General features: G+C 50.6%; 1 protein-coding gene across 1 annotated transcript in view; it reads right to left on the minus strand.

The window, feature by feature from the left end:
- HEPH (hephaestin) overlaps positions 1 to 12,613 on the minus strand; it is a 169,441-nt gene that overhangs the window by 56,667 nt on the left and 100,161 nt on the right. The window contains 5 exon segments of the mRNA XM_044682890.1: positions 635 to 847; positions 1,198 to 1,352; positions 2,285 to 2,516; positions 3,484 to 3,728; positions 6,769 to 6,980. Of these exon segments, the coding sequence (XP_044538825.1) occupies positions 635 to 847; positions 1,198 to 1,352; positions 2,285 to 2,516; positions 3,484 to 3,728; positions 6,769 to 6,980 (1,057 nt within the window).

Below are 12,613 nucleotides of genomic sequence, written 5' to 3' on the forward strand. Positions count from 1 at the left end.
CAGCAAGAAAGAATGAGACAGAGAGAAAGAGGAAAGAGAAGAGAACAAGAGGAGAGAGACAGACAGGGAATGAGAGAGACACAGAGAGAAAGAAAGAAAGAGGAAAGAGGAGAAAGCTAGAGGCAAGAGACAGAAAAAACGAGAGACAATGAGGGAGAGAAAGAACAAGACGGAGAAAGGGAAAGAAAGAGAAAGAGGAGAGACAGAGACATAGACACAGACATAGACAGAGACACAGACATGCCAATCCCGGTTTGGAGGATGACCTCTTACCTGCCTGGCTCCTGAAGGCTCTTTCCAGTCCTTCCATCTTGCTTTTTGGGCCCATAGTCCCAGCTCTCTTCTGAAGCCCCAATGAAGTACCGTCGGACTTGGCCGGTAAGTGGGGCTTGTGGTGGGGTCATGGAGCATGGCTTGACCTCGTAGAGTGCCTGCATGCCATCTGGAGAAGGGATGCCATGGTGGGCAGGGAGGGGAGCCCTGAGCCCATCTTACAGCCTCTAGGTCTTTGGGAGCCCCGTGTGGCCAGGCCTGGTCTGAAGCTCCTCCCTCCTTCCTTCCCCCAGGGGCCAGGAATGCCCCAAGAGCATACCTCTCAGGTGGCTGTTTACTTGACAGCTGAGCAGCCATGTGCCAGGGACCTGGGGAACCATCTGGGCAACCACGAATGTGGCTGGGAAGAGGGAGGCCACGTCCGTGTGGTGGCCCTGGACTGTTAACACCTGCCCGGGGAAGAAGGCTGTGTGCACGTCCACCTCATTGCCCATGCCAAACAAATGCCAGGCCACACGTTCCCCAGCACACATGCTCAGCCCGGGCAGGTTCCCAAAGACGAAGCCATTGATTGCTGCAAAAGTCGCAGGATGGAGGAACATTAGGACAGGAAGGGCCTATGAAGAAGATCCAGCCCAACTCTCTTCTTCCACAGGAGAAAACTGAGGACCGGGGAGACAAAGGGACTTCCCCAAGGTCACATGGGTGACAGAGCTGAATTTGGACCCAGGTCCAACACTCTCCTTGCCACTCCATATGAAATCTATGAAGTCCTCATTCCCTCCGACGTATCAGGTTTCTATCAAGCCCCCTGTTTTAGGGATGGGCCCAGAGAAGCAGACTTAGTCAGGTGGAGGAAAGGGAGCCGCATGACCCCAGACCAAAAGCAGGGGCAGGAGCCTGGCCTCTGCTTAGCAGGCTCACCGTGCATCTTGTTGGATGCTTGGAAAGCCTCGTCCTCTCTGTCCACCGAGGCAGGGTCCTTACAGAAGGAGGCAATGTTCTCCTCCAGGAACCAGCTCAAGTTTTCATCCACCACACTGAAGAGCAGGAAGAAGTCTCGGTCCACGTCCCGTCGCCTTGGAGGGGAGCTTCCAGCCAGGGTCCCTGGGCGCAGGAAGTGAGAAAGCCATGAGGAGGCCCAAGGGCCAGACATCGATAAAGGGCTTGCCCAGGAGAGGAAACATCCCAAGAGGAAAGAAGGGAGGCCAAGGAGGCTTGGCCAATGGCAATGGCCAGAAGGGTGTATACCTTCTGCCATGGGGCATCCCATGGAAATGGAAAGAGTTTACCCCGTACCAGGTCTGCCCAAGACCCAGCCCTGGCCACACCCTGATCCCAGACGTCCCCCACCCTGACCACAGTCTCAATCCTAATTATCCTTCCAACTCCCATCACATATGGAACCCTGGCCAAGGCCAGATCCCACCACACCCCTAGCCTCCTTCCCCCAAACCAACCACAGCCCTGAAAATCCCTAGCCCAGCCAAGGCCAAAGCCTGGGCAGCTGCCACCCTGACTGCACCTACCTACCTGCCTACCAGGAGCTTTCCAAGGCAGGCCAGGAGGAAGATGATAGTAGAAGAATGAAAAAAGATGGAGGAAGGCAATCCCTGTGACTCAGATGGTCAACAACTTGGTGACACTGAGTCATAGTCCCCTAGCCCGTCCCTGCTGTTTGGGCCTCTCTATAGCCCAACCTGGCAGATTAGACTTCCCCAGGGACCAAAGGAACATGGAGGAACACAAAGGCACCAGAGAGAGCCACCCCAGAGCCATCTTGCTGTGCCATGAGAAGGCTGGCTCACACGGCGCCCTCTCCGGGCATGGTAGGAACGTCAACCTCCAACACCTTCCCAGATGCTACCCGACTCTCCATTTTTTAGCTGCTGCTTGACAGTGGCCACAGAGCAGAGGAGAAGCCCATGTCCCCTCTGGGGGACCAGCATTCATTGGTGGATACTTCCCTGTGCCAAGAGCTCATGTGATCCCCCAGATCCCTCCTTCCTGCCTTCCCTAGGAGATGGCACCTCTTTTGCAGGTGATGAGAGGCCCAATGAGGCCAGAGGCAATGTCTCGGGGAGCATCCACGTGGGAGTGGTAGATCCAGGTGAGGCAAGCAGGGTCAGCATGGGTGGGTGCGTGGCCCTCGGGTATAGTCCAATTATAGGTGTGGCTCCCCCCAGGGGGGACGGCATCATCTGCTTTCAGCCTCCCAGAGGTGCCATCTGGGTACAGGGAACCTGGTAAACAGGAGAAGTTGAGGATGAGGGAGCTGGCAGGGCGCAATAGGAATCTGGAAAGTAGCATACCCAAGTCATCTGAGTGCTGGTGCTGGAGGTGAGGAAGAGGGATTCTTGGATCTAGGAGGCAGCAGCAGGGGAAACTAGCCAACCCAAGGGAGCTGCTGCCCTGCTCTGCCCCATGCCTCAGTTTCTCCTGGGGAGAATTTCCAGTGGTCAGTTACCAAGAGTTCTAAAGAACCAAATTGCTAAGAGAATGGGCCAGCTATTACATTTCTAATGGAAAGAAAGGCTGAATTCACAATCAAAGCACCGTCATTTGGGACAGCTGGGTGGCTCAATGGATTGAGAGCCAGACCCAGAGACAGGACCTGAGTTCAAATCTGGTCTCAGACACTTCCTAGCGGGGTGACCCTGGGCAACTCACTTAACCCCATTGCTTAGCCCTTCCAGCTCTTCTGCCTTGGAACCAATACACAGTATTGATTCTAGGATGGAAGGTCCTGGGTTCAAATCTAGCCTCAGACACTTCCTAGTTGGGTGACCTTGGGCAAGTCACTTAAGCTCCATTGCCCAGCCCTCCCCATTCTTTCACCTTAGAACCTATACACAGTATTCAGTGTAAGATGGGAGGGAAGGGGTTGGAAAAAAAAAGCATGTGGGACAAGATGACCTCTTGAGTCCCGTTCTGCTTTCAGACTCTCCCACAAATCCCAGCATTTGACCCTTGATGTAAGCCAAACACTGCTTATTAGCTCTGTTTTACAGAGGAGGTCACTGAGGCTTGAGGGGTCAGGACTGCCCGTGATGACCTAGTATTTTGGCAGCAGCATCAGGCCTTGAATTCGGGCCTTCTGACTACTGGCCTAGAAGGGTCCTCCGGAAGCCCTTCCAGACTCCCTCAGCCCAAGAAGAGAGAGGCTGGCCCAGAGGCCCAGCCTGGGAAGGAGACAGCATGCTGGCTGACCTTCCGAGTCCTTCTCGTAGAAGACTCCATGGGGGTGGATCGTATAGGGGCGTCTGGCGAAGTTCTTCAGGTGAACCAGGATGACATCCCCTACTTCCCCCCGAAGCACAGGGCCCAGGAAGCCCAGCCAGGTGGGCCGGGGCACCTCAGTGATGTAGGAGCTGTCCGAGTACTCCTTGTAGACAGCCTTATGGTAGATGTTTCCTATTCGGTCCTTGCCTGGCTCCAGGAAACCAGCAGCTACCCTGAGGGGAGACAGACAAGCTGAAAAGGAACTACAACTTCCCCTTCTTGAGTGGGGTGCAGGGGGTGAACTCCCTCGGGGTCACAGGCCCCTCCTTTGGTGGCTGAGTTTAGGAAAGTATAGACAGACAAAAAAGAAAACCCATCAGCTCACAAAGGAAACCAAAGGCTTGGGAAAATGGCACCAGTGGTGGTCCCCAACCCTGGTAATCCATCTCTGGATGCCAGGTCAAGATTACAAAATGTAAAATAAATAATTTTGATTACATTGAATTAAAAAGGTTTTGTACAAACAAAACCAATGCAACCAAAATCAGAAGGGAAACAACAAACTGGGAAAAAATCTTTATAACAAAAAATTCTGACAGAGGTCTAATTACTCAAATATACAAGGAGTTAAATCAATTGTATAAAAAAACCAAGCCATTCCCCAATTGATAAATGGGCAAGAGACATGAATAGGCAATTTTCAGATAAAGAAATCAAAACTGTCAATAAGGACATGAGAAAGTGCTCTAAATCTCTAATAATTAGAGAAATGCAAATCAAAACAACTCCGAGGTATCACCTCACACCTAGCAGATTGGCTAAAATGGCAGCAGGGGAGAATAATGAATGTTGGAGGGGATGTGGCAAAACTGGGACATTAATGCACTGCTGGTGGATGTGTGAATTGATCCAACCATTCTGGATGGCAATTTGGAACTATGCCCAAAGAGCGATAAAAGAATGCCTGCCCTTTGATCCAGCCATGCCATTGCTGGGTTTGTACCCCAAAGAGATCATAGATAAAAATACTTATACAAAAATATTTATAGCTGTGCTCTTTGTGATAACAAAAAACTGGAAAACAAAGGTATGCCCTTCAATCGGGGAATGGCTGAACAAATTATGGTGTCTGTTGGTGATGGAATGCTATTGTGCTCAAAGGAATAATAAACTGGAGCAATTCCATGTGAACTGGAGAGACCTCCAGGAACTGATGCAGAGCGAAAGGAGCAGAGCCAGGACAACATTGTACACAGAGACTGATACACTGTGGTACAATCGAATATAATGGACTTCTGTACTAGCAGCAATGAAATGATTCGGGACAGTTCTGAGGGATTTATGGAAAAGATGCTACCCACATTCAGAGGAAGAACTGCAGGAGCGGAAACACAGAAGAAAAACAACTGCTTGAACACATGGGTTGATGTGGTCATGATTGGGGATGTAGACACTAAACGACCACCCCAGTGCAACTATCAATAATATGGAAATAAGTCTTGATTGATCACACATGTTAAAACCAGTGGAAATGCACGTGGGCTATGGGGCGGGGGGGCAGTTGAGGGGAGGGGAGAGTAAGAACACGAATCATGTAACCATGGAAAAAATTTTTTCTAAAAAATAAAAAAAAAGAATCCTGGCCAGCTCCTTAAGGTTGGCAAAGGACTGTTCTCTCAGCAACCATGGCAGCTAGACAGTATGTTTATCACTATCCCCATTGAACAGTGGGCATATTGAGGCTCAGGAACGTAGAGCCTCAGTACCTCAGGGCCTTGCTAGCTCAACTCCCTCATTTTACAGAGGGGGAAACTGAGGACCAGGGGGGAATGACTTGTCCAAGGTGACACACAAGGTCTTGGATCTAGAGCTGGAAGGGACCTCAGAAGTCAGATAGTCCAACCCCTTCCTTCTACAGAAGAAGAAACTGGGGCCTGGTGAGGGAAGTGACTTGCCCAAGATCACATACTTTAGAGATGAGAGGACTGGGATTTGAACTCGGGCCTTCTGCCTGTACCTCCAACACTTTTCTGCTAGCCCAGGCTTCCCATTAGTATGGTCTGAGGCCAGGGGAGAGACTGAAGTGACCTTCCAAGGTCTGGTCCCATCCAGGGAGTATGGGATTTCCAGGCTGAGGTAAAGTGGGAAATGGTCTCTGGCAGAAAGCTCAGTGGCAGGGCAACCTCCAGCCCAGCTGTGTGGTTGATGAGAAGTCACAGAACTGGGATCCACTTGGGGAAAGGGGACCCAAATGACCCGGAGGCTCTAACGTCCCCAAGAGGCTTTATGGCTTAGGAGAAGGAGTCCTGGGGACTGGAAGTCAGAATGCCTGAGTTCAGAAGGTGTTGAATTTAAGCAAGACACTTATCCAAGCCTCAGGGTCCTCATCTGTAAAATGGGCATAATACCATTTGTGCCACATACCTCATGGGGCTGCTGTAAAGCACTAAAGGAAAGTGGGTAACTGCAACTATTGACACTAGGCCACCCTGAAGAACTCCAAAGGGTTCTGGGTTTAATGTCAGAAGGCTGAGTTCAAGACCTAGCTCTTCCACTTACTAACTGTGTGACCTTGGACCAATCTCTTACCTTTTCACTCCAGTTTCCCCATCTTTAAAGTGGACATCATGATATTCATAATGCCTTCATAGAGTGGTCATGAAGAAAGTGCTTTGGAAATCTTAGTGGCCCCTAGAGATGGGAATTACTATTACCAGAAGAGATCAAGGTGGCTCAGTGGATAGAGAGCCAGGTTTAGAGACAGGAGGTCCTGGGTTCCAATCTGGCTTCAGATACTTCCCAGCTGGGTGACCCTGGGCAAGTCACTTAACCCTAACTGCCTAGCCCTCACCACTCTTCTGCCTCACAACAAATACCTAGTATTGACTCTAAAATAGGTCGGAGGTTTTTCCCATTATTATTACCATTCCAGAAACTGAAAGAGGGATCGTGGGATAGCAGAATACTCATTTGGAGTCAATGGCCTTCATTTTCCATCTTAATTCTGCTGTTCACCAAGATTCATCTTGGGTGAGTAAGCCATTTCTCTCTCAGACTCAGCTTGCTCATTTGTAAAATGGGTTGTATTAGATGATATTTAAGGGCTAAATGACCATGATGCAGGCCTATTCCCCAGAAGCCAGGCTAGAGGGTAGAAGCTGGGCGGCTCTAGCCATGGCTGCCCTCTGACCTGAGGAAAGGAGAGGAGGACCAGGGCTCTTCACCTCCTGGCACAAGCCTCCCACCACCAACCCTACCCAAGGTAGAACCTACTTGTCATCTTTCACTGACTTGCCCGTGATGATGTTCTTCTCCTTTGGTGAGTAGTTCCAACGGACTTCTCGGATGCCCAGGTAGTATTCCCGGGTGGCCCCCTGAGCCGGATGGGGCCACAGTGCCAGCACGGAGAGCAGGGCCCCCAGAAGCTGCCACTGGCCCATGGCCTGCATAGCCCCAGCAGGCAATGTATGGGGGCAGCTATTGCCCTGAAAAAGAGATACCAAAGAAGCTTGAGTCTATGTGGCCAGAGAGGCTGCCACGAAGGGACAAGGCAGGGGCCTAAGCCCGGGGACACAGAGAAGAAAGGGGAAAGACAGCCGGATGGCAGGATGGCAAAACCATATGCCAGCCTCTCCCACGATGCACCATTCCAGACATCAAGAGACTACAGAGCTGGCGAGGCCCTTAGAGATTTCCAATCCCCTCATCTTATGGAGGATAAAAGGTCAAAAGCTTTGGATAGCGTTCAGCCACACTAAGACTTAGGGGTGGAGCCAGCCAGGTGACTCAGTGGATGGAGAGTCAGGCCTAGAGATGGGAGGTCCTGGGTTCAAAGCTGGCCTCAGGCACTTCCCAGCTGTGTGACCCTGGGCAAGTCACTTAACCCCCACTGACCAGCCCTTAGGGCTCTTCTGCCTTGGAACTGATGCACAGCATTGATTCTAAGACAAAAGGGAAGGGTTCAACCAAAAAAGTCTCAGGGGATGCCCTGTGTACACCTATGAGTGTACCACTTGGAACAGAGGACTGGGCACCTCTACGTAGTGCTGATTCCAGTAGACGGAAGGATCAACTGAGTCGGCTAGGCAATGGGACCCAAAGACAAAAACAAAACATGAGAAGATGGTATATTGGCAACCTCTTGCCCCATCGCCTTTCTCAACTTCTCGATCCAGGTTCAGCTTGTGATCCACCAAGACAACCAGCTTCTTTATGACTACCTAACTCCCCACCACTTAGCTCATTCCAACGAGAGGCCAGAAGCCCGTGGAAGAGTGAGTTCACTTTGGGGATCCCCATGTATCTGTGGGATTCCCAAAGATGAAGGGCCTTTGTCTTTGCTGGGACTCTTCAGAGGAGAGAGGGGAGAAAGTCCAGCCCTGTGTCTGCCTCAGTCTGGGGCCTGGAAAAGAGGGCTGAGAATTGCCCCAGGGGAGAAGATGCTGAGAAGAAAGTTAACAGAAAGAGATGCCCAATCTGTCCCCGGCCCGCTTCCCTGGTGCTTGAGATTTCAAGCATGTGCCACCACACCTGGCAAGTGATGGAGTTTTTAATTGCATAGTCAGTTCATTAATTGTTTTTTTTGCTAGGCTGTTAATGAAGAAACAGAAGAGCGAGAGGAGGAAGGGCTGTGAGGACAGAGAACATTCTCTCTCGCCTAGGACGTGACCGAAGAGGGGCGCCAATGTGGCCAAGTCGTGAGCAGTGACTCTCTGATCAAGTATCGAAGGTACAAAGGAAGATAGAAACATCATCCCTGCCCTCTGCGGGGCAGGAAGGGGTACACAGACAGGGAGACAAGAGTTTCTAAAGCACCTACTATGTGCTTCAAGCGTCCACTGTGTACATATTTACAAACACGATCCCACTTCATCCTTGCAATAATCCTAATAATAGCAGGTGCTCTGATGTTCCCCATTTTAGAGTTGAAGGAACTGAGGCAGACAGAGGTGTAGTGACTTGCCCAGGGGCACACGGCTAGGCAGTGGCCGAGGCTGGATTCAGACTCTGGTCTTCCTAACTCCAAACCTAGGGGGTCTACTCATGGTCCCACAGAGCTGCCCCCCTACACGGAAGGCCTAAGCGATTTGCCCTCCTATTTCTGGGTTATCCAAACCCCTCAGGATCTGCATGATTCCTCCCTTTCCTGTTCTCCCTTTGAAGGAGCCAGGAGTTCTGCCTTCCCACTTTGGGTTTCGGATTCCCCCTCTGGAAAGGGGGAAACTGATCTCAAAGGATCACAGAATTTCAGATAGGAAGGGCTGTGGGGACAGCGAATCCAACTTGTACCTGGACTGGAATCCCCTCTACAATATCTCACAGAAGTGACTCTACCACCTCTAGCCATAGGGAGCTCACTATCTACCAAGGCAGCCCATGAAGGATGAGCTACAGATTGCTGGATCTAGCCACATATGCAAAAGCATTAATGATACCAGTGAGATCCCAGACAAGTCCCTTCCCCTTCCCAAGGCTCGGTTTCCTTCTTTGTAAAATGAGGAGGTTGGACTGAGGCTGGCCTCCAAAGACCCTTGTACCTTCAGGTTTGGGAACCTATGAGGTCTGCCCCAGCAGGTGGTTCAGCCTAGCGAGGGGGGGGTTTGGAATAAACCAGTATTCCCACCTTTCCAAGGGATTAAACCCACTGGGCTATCTGGAGCCCAGGGTGCAGCTTAGAACTTCTTGCCAATGATTTAGAGTTGTGTTGGTGAACCTATGGCACATGTGCCAGAGGGGGGCTTCTCCCTTTCCCCTCTCCACTCACGCCTGAGGACATTTTTCACATGACCCGCAGCCCATGTACAGCAGCCCAGTGGGAGCTACCCCTGTCTGGGATAAGGGGGCAGCTCACATGTGGAGTGAGGGTAGGTTTGCCATCACTGATCTAGATAAACAATTTGCCTGGCACAGGGAAGGCCAAGATGTCAGAGCTGGAAAGGATCAGCTAGTCAGTCTGATCTCACCTTACACATAGGGAAACTGAGACCCAGAGACAATAAGTGACTTGGCCCATTCCTATCCTCTCAAGGTAGTGGTCAAACCAAAGTTTGGAGTACAAAATGGCAGACCGCTCCAGTATCTTGCCCAAGAAAACCCCAAATGGTGTCCCCCAAGAGTTGGACCTGACTGATGACTGAATGACAAAAAAAGCCATATTGGAAGATGCCAGAATCCTACCCGAGGCTTCTCTATTTTCTTCAAGACCCCTAAGGGATTCCTGCACCCATTTTACAGTTTCTACTCCGAATGGGAGGCAACTCCATGGCTGTTACTCATCAAAAAGTCACGCCTCAACAAATGGACCCAGACACCCCCAGGAATATGGCGGCACACCTGCACTCCATCCTCTCATCTCCAAGAAACACGGGGGCCCCCCCTTTGAGAGGTCACTGAACCAAAGCCACCTTTCGAGTTTCCCAAAGATCCATCCACGGCCCCTGCGCTCTCTCTTTCAGTCACCTCGTTCAGGGCCATGGTTCCATCCGCTGCGTTTACCCAGTTTCAATGCTGGCTCATTTGAGGTTCATTCAATCCATATTAATCACACAATCAAGGCTCCGGTAGCTGTTTTCTCCAAACTCCCAGGATACCCTCTTTCCTTCCTCAATGAATTCAGAGCCTGGCTCACAGCCTTTCTTTCTTCCCCAACTCCTGTCTTCCTATTAAGGAACATTAGCATACATATTGGTATACCTTCAGATGATGTCTCTTCTGGCCTCGTTTTCTCCCCTGACACCGACTGCCACCGACTGCCACTGCCATGGTTCAGGCCCCCATCACCTGCCACCTCCTGGGCTCTATGTGGCAAAAGCCTGCCTCGATACTCTTCCCCGCTCCAGTCCAGCCTCCTCTTGGTTACCCACAGTCATCTTGCTTGAGCCCAGAGCTGAGCAGATCCACCCCTGACTGTTCCCAGAACCCTCCACTCCATCTCCTGACTAGAAGCATTTTTTCTGGTTGTTCCCAGTGCTGGCAATTCTCTCCCTCATCTTTTCCTTAACTTTCTTGGCTTCCTTAAAGTCCTACCTTCTCTAAGAAGCCTTTCCCAGTCTGTCCTCCTTAATATGGGTGCCTTCCTTCGGAAAGGGACTCCAATTTAGCCCAGATCCATCCAGTTTGTCCTAGTTGTTTACATTGTCTCCCCCATTAGACACCGAGCTCCTTGAGAACACAGACAATCGGGAGTAGCTGGGTGGCTTGGTGAATCGAGAGCCAGGCCTAGAGATGGGAGTCCCTGGGTTCAAATCTGGCTTCAGAAATGTCCTAGCTGTGTGACCCTGGGCAAGTCACTTAGCCCCCACCGCCTCTCCAAAAGGAGATAAGTAGTCATGCCCAGAAACACAGACGCACCCTGGGGAATATAGGATAAAATAATAGTCACACCTCCACCCCCCACCCTGAGAAACATGGGAACCCTTAATACCCCTCTGCCTTGGAACCTATGGATTCTAAGCCAGAAGGTAAGGTTTTAAAAAGAAAAAAAAGGAGGGGCATCTGGGTGGCTCAGTGGTTTGGTCAAATCTGGCCTCAGACACTTCCTGGCTGTGTGACCTGGGCAAGTCACTTAACTTCCATTGCCCAGCCCTTTCTGCCTTGGAACCAAGATACAGTATTGATTCTGAGACAGAAGGTAAGAGGTTTAAAAAGGCACAAAAGCTACGCTGTATTATAGTTTTACTTATTTTGTTAAACATTTCCCAGTGACAAACCTGGATCGATCTCATTTGTCCTCCTTGCTTACATTTTCTTCCCCTTTAGACATGGAGCTCCTTAAGAACACGGACTGTTGGGGGTAGCTGGGTGGGTTCAGCGGATTAAGAACGAGGCCTAGAGATGGGAGGACCTGGGTTCCAATCTGGCCTCAGCCACTTCCTAGCTATGGCCTTGTATTTGATACCTCTGCTTCTCCTCTGGTCTTCTTGTCTTGAGTCCTTCACCTCCTTATCCCAGTGCCCCACCAAGCCTTGGAGCACTCCTGCTGCTCACTCCCCAGTCCTTTTCCTCTTGTTCCATGCTGCTAAACAAGGCGAATAAAAACCACGAAACATAAAAATGGTTCAAATTGGGTCCAATACAAATTTCTAGTGCATCATCTCAACTGGGCCCTCGCTGTAGGACGGCAATCTGACTATGCCTCCCTAAACAAATCACTATCTTGCTCACTACAGCCTTTTCCTCAAACCTTCCCCACCCTCCTCCAACCTCCAATGGTTCCTTCTCCCCTGTTGTCTCAGCTAAGAACCTCACCTCCTATCTCCAGAGAGAATTGAGGCCATTCTGGAGAGGCCCCTCATCTCCCACTCCACGCCCAGTCCTCATCTCAAATCTCTCAGATGCCTCCTGACACTATCATCCTCCTTGGCCAAATCTGATGGCCTTGCTGATGCCAGATGCCCCTACATCCCAAGAGATCTCATTCAAGTGTGCCTCCTCGAGCAGAGTATCTCCCATACTAACTTCCAATCTCTTCCTGTCTGCTGCCTCCAAACATGTCTTCCAAAGGCCCTCTGGTCATCCATCTCCTCTAGCTCTCATCCTGTACCTGTCCTCCTTTCTGTGGCTAGACTCCTTGAGAAGGCCTAATCCAATCTCTTCTTTACTCTCTGCAGTCTGGGTTCAGACAGCCTCCTTCATCTGAGACTTCTCTCTCCAAAGACCACCTCTTCCAGACTGCCCTGTTCCTGTCAATGGCACAACAGTCCTCCTAGGCACTAGCATAGTGCTTGGCACATAGCAGGTGCTTAATTGACGTTGGTTGACTTGACATCTTGACTACTTGACTGGGCAAGTCCCTTCCTCTCCTGGGCCTCAGTTTCTCCCTCTCTAAAATGAGGGGGTTGGCTTGCTGGCCTTAGAGGTCCCTTCGAGCTGGAGATCTAGGATCTACACAGCACCTGGCACAGAGTAGGTGCTTAATGAATGTTGTCTAATATGACATTTTGACACCATATGTGTCTGTGGGCAAGTCCCTTCCCCTCTAGGGCCTCGATTTCCCCATCTGTAAAATGAGGGGGTCGGCCTGGAAGGTAAGGGGAAAGAGAGCAAAGAAGGAAGGAAGGAAGGGAAGGAAGGAAGGAAGGAAGGAAGGAAGAAAGAAAGAAAGAAAGAAAGAAAGAAA

Source organism: Gracilinanus agilis, chromosome X, assembly GCF_016433145.1.
Source record: "Gracilinanus agilis isolate LMUSP501 chromosome X, AgileGrace, whole genome shotgun sequence".
Taxonomy (NCBI): domain Eukaryota; kingdom Metazoa; phylum Chordata; class Mammalia; order Didelphimorphia; family Didelphidae; genus Gracilinanus; species Gracilinanus agilis.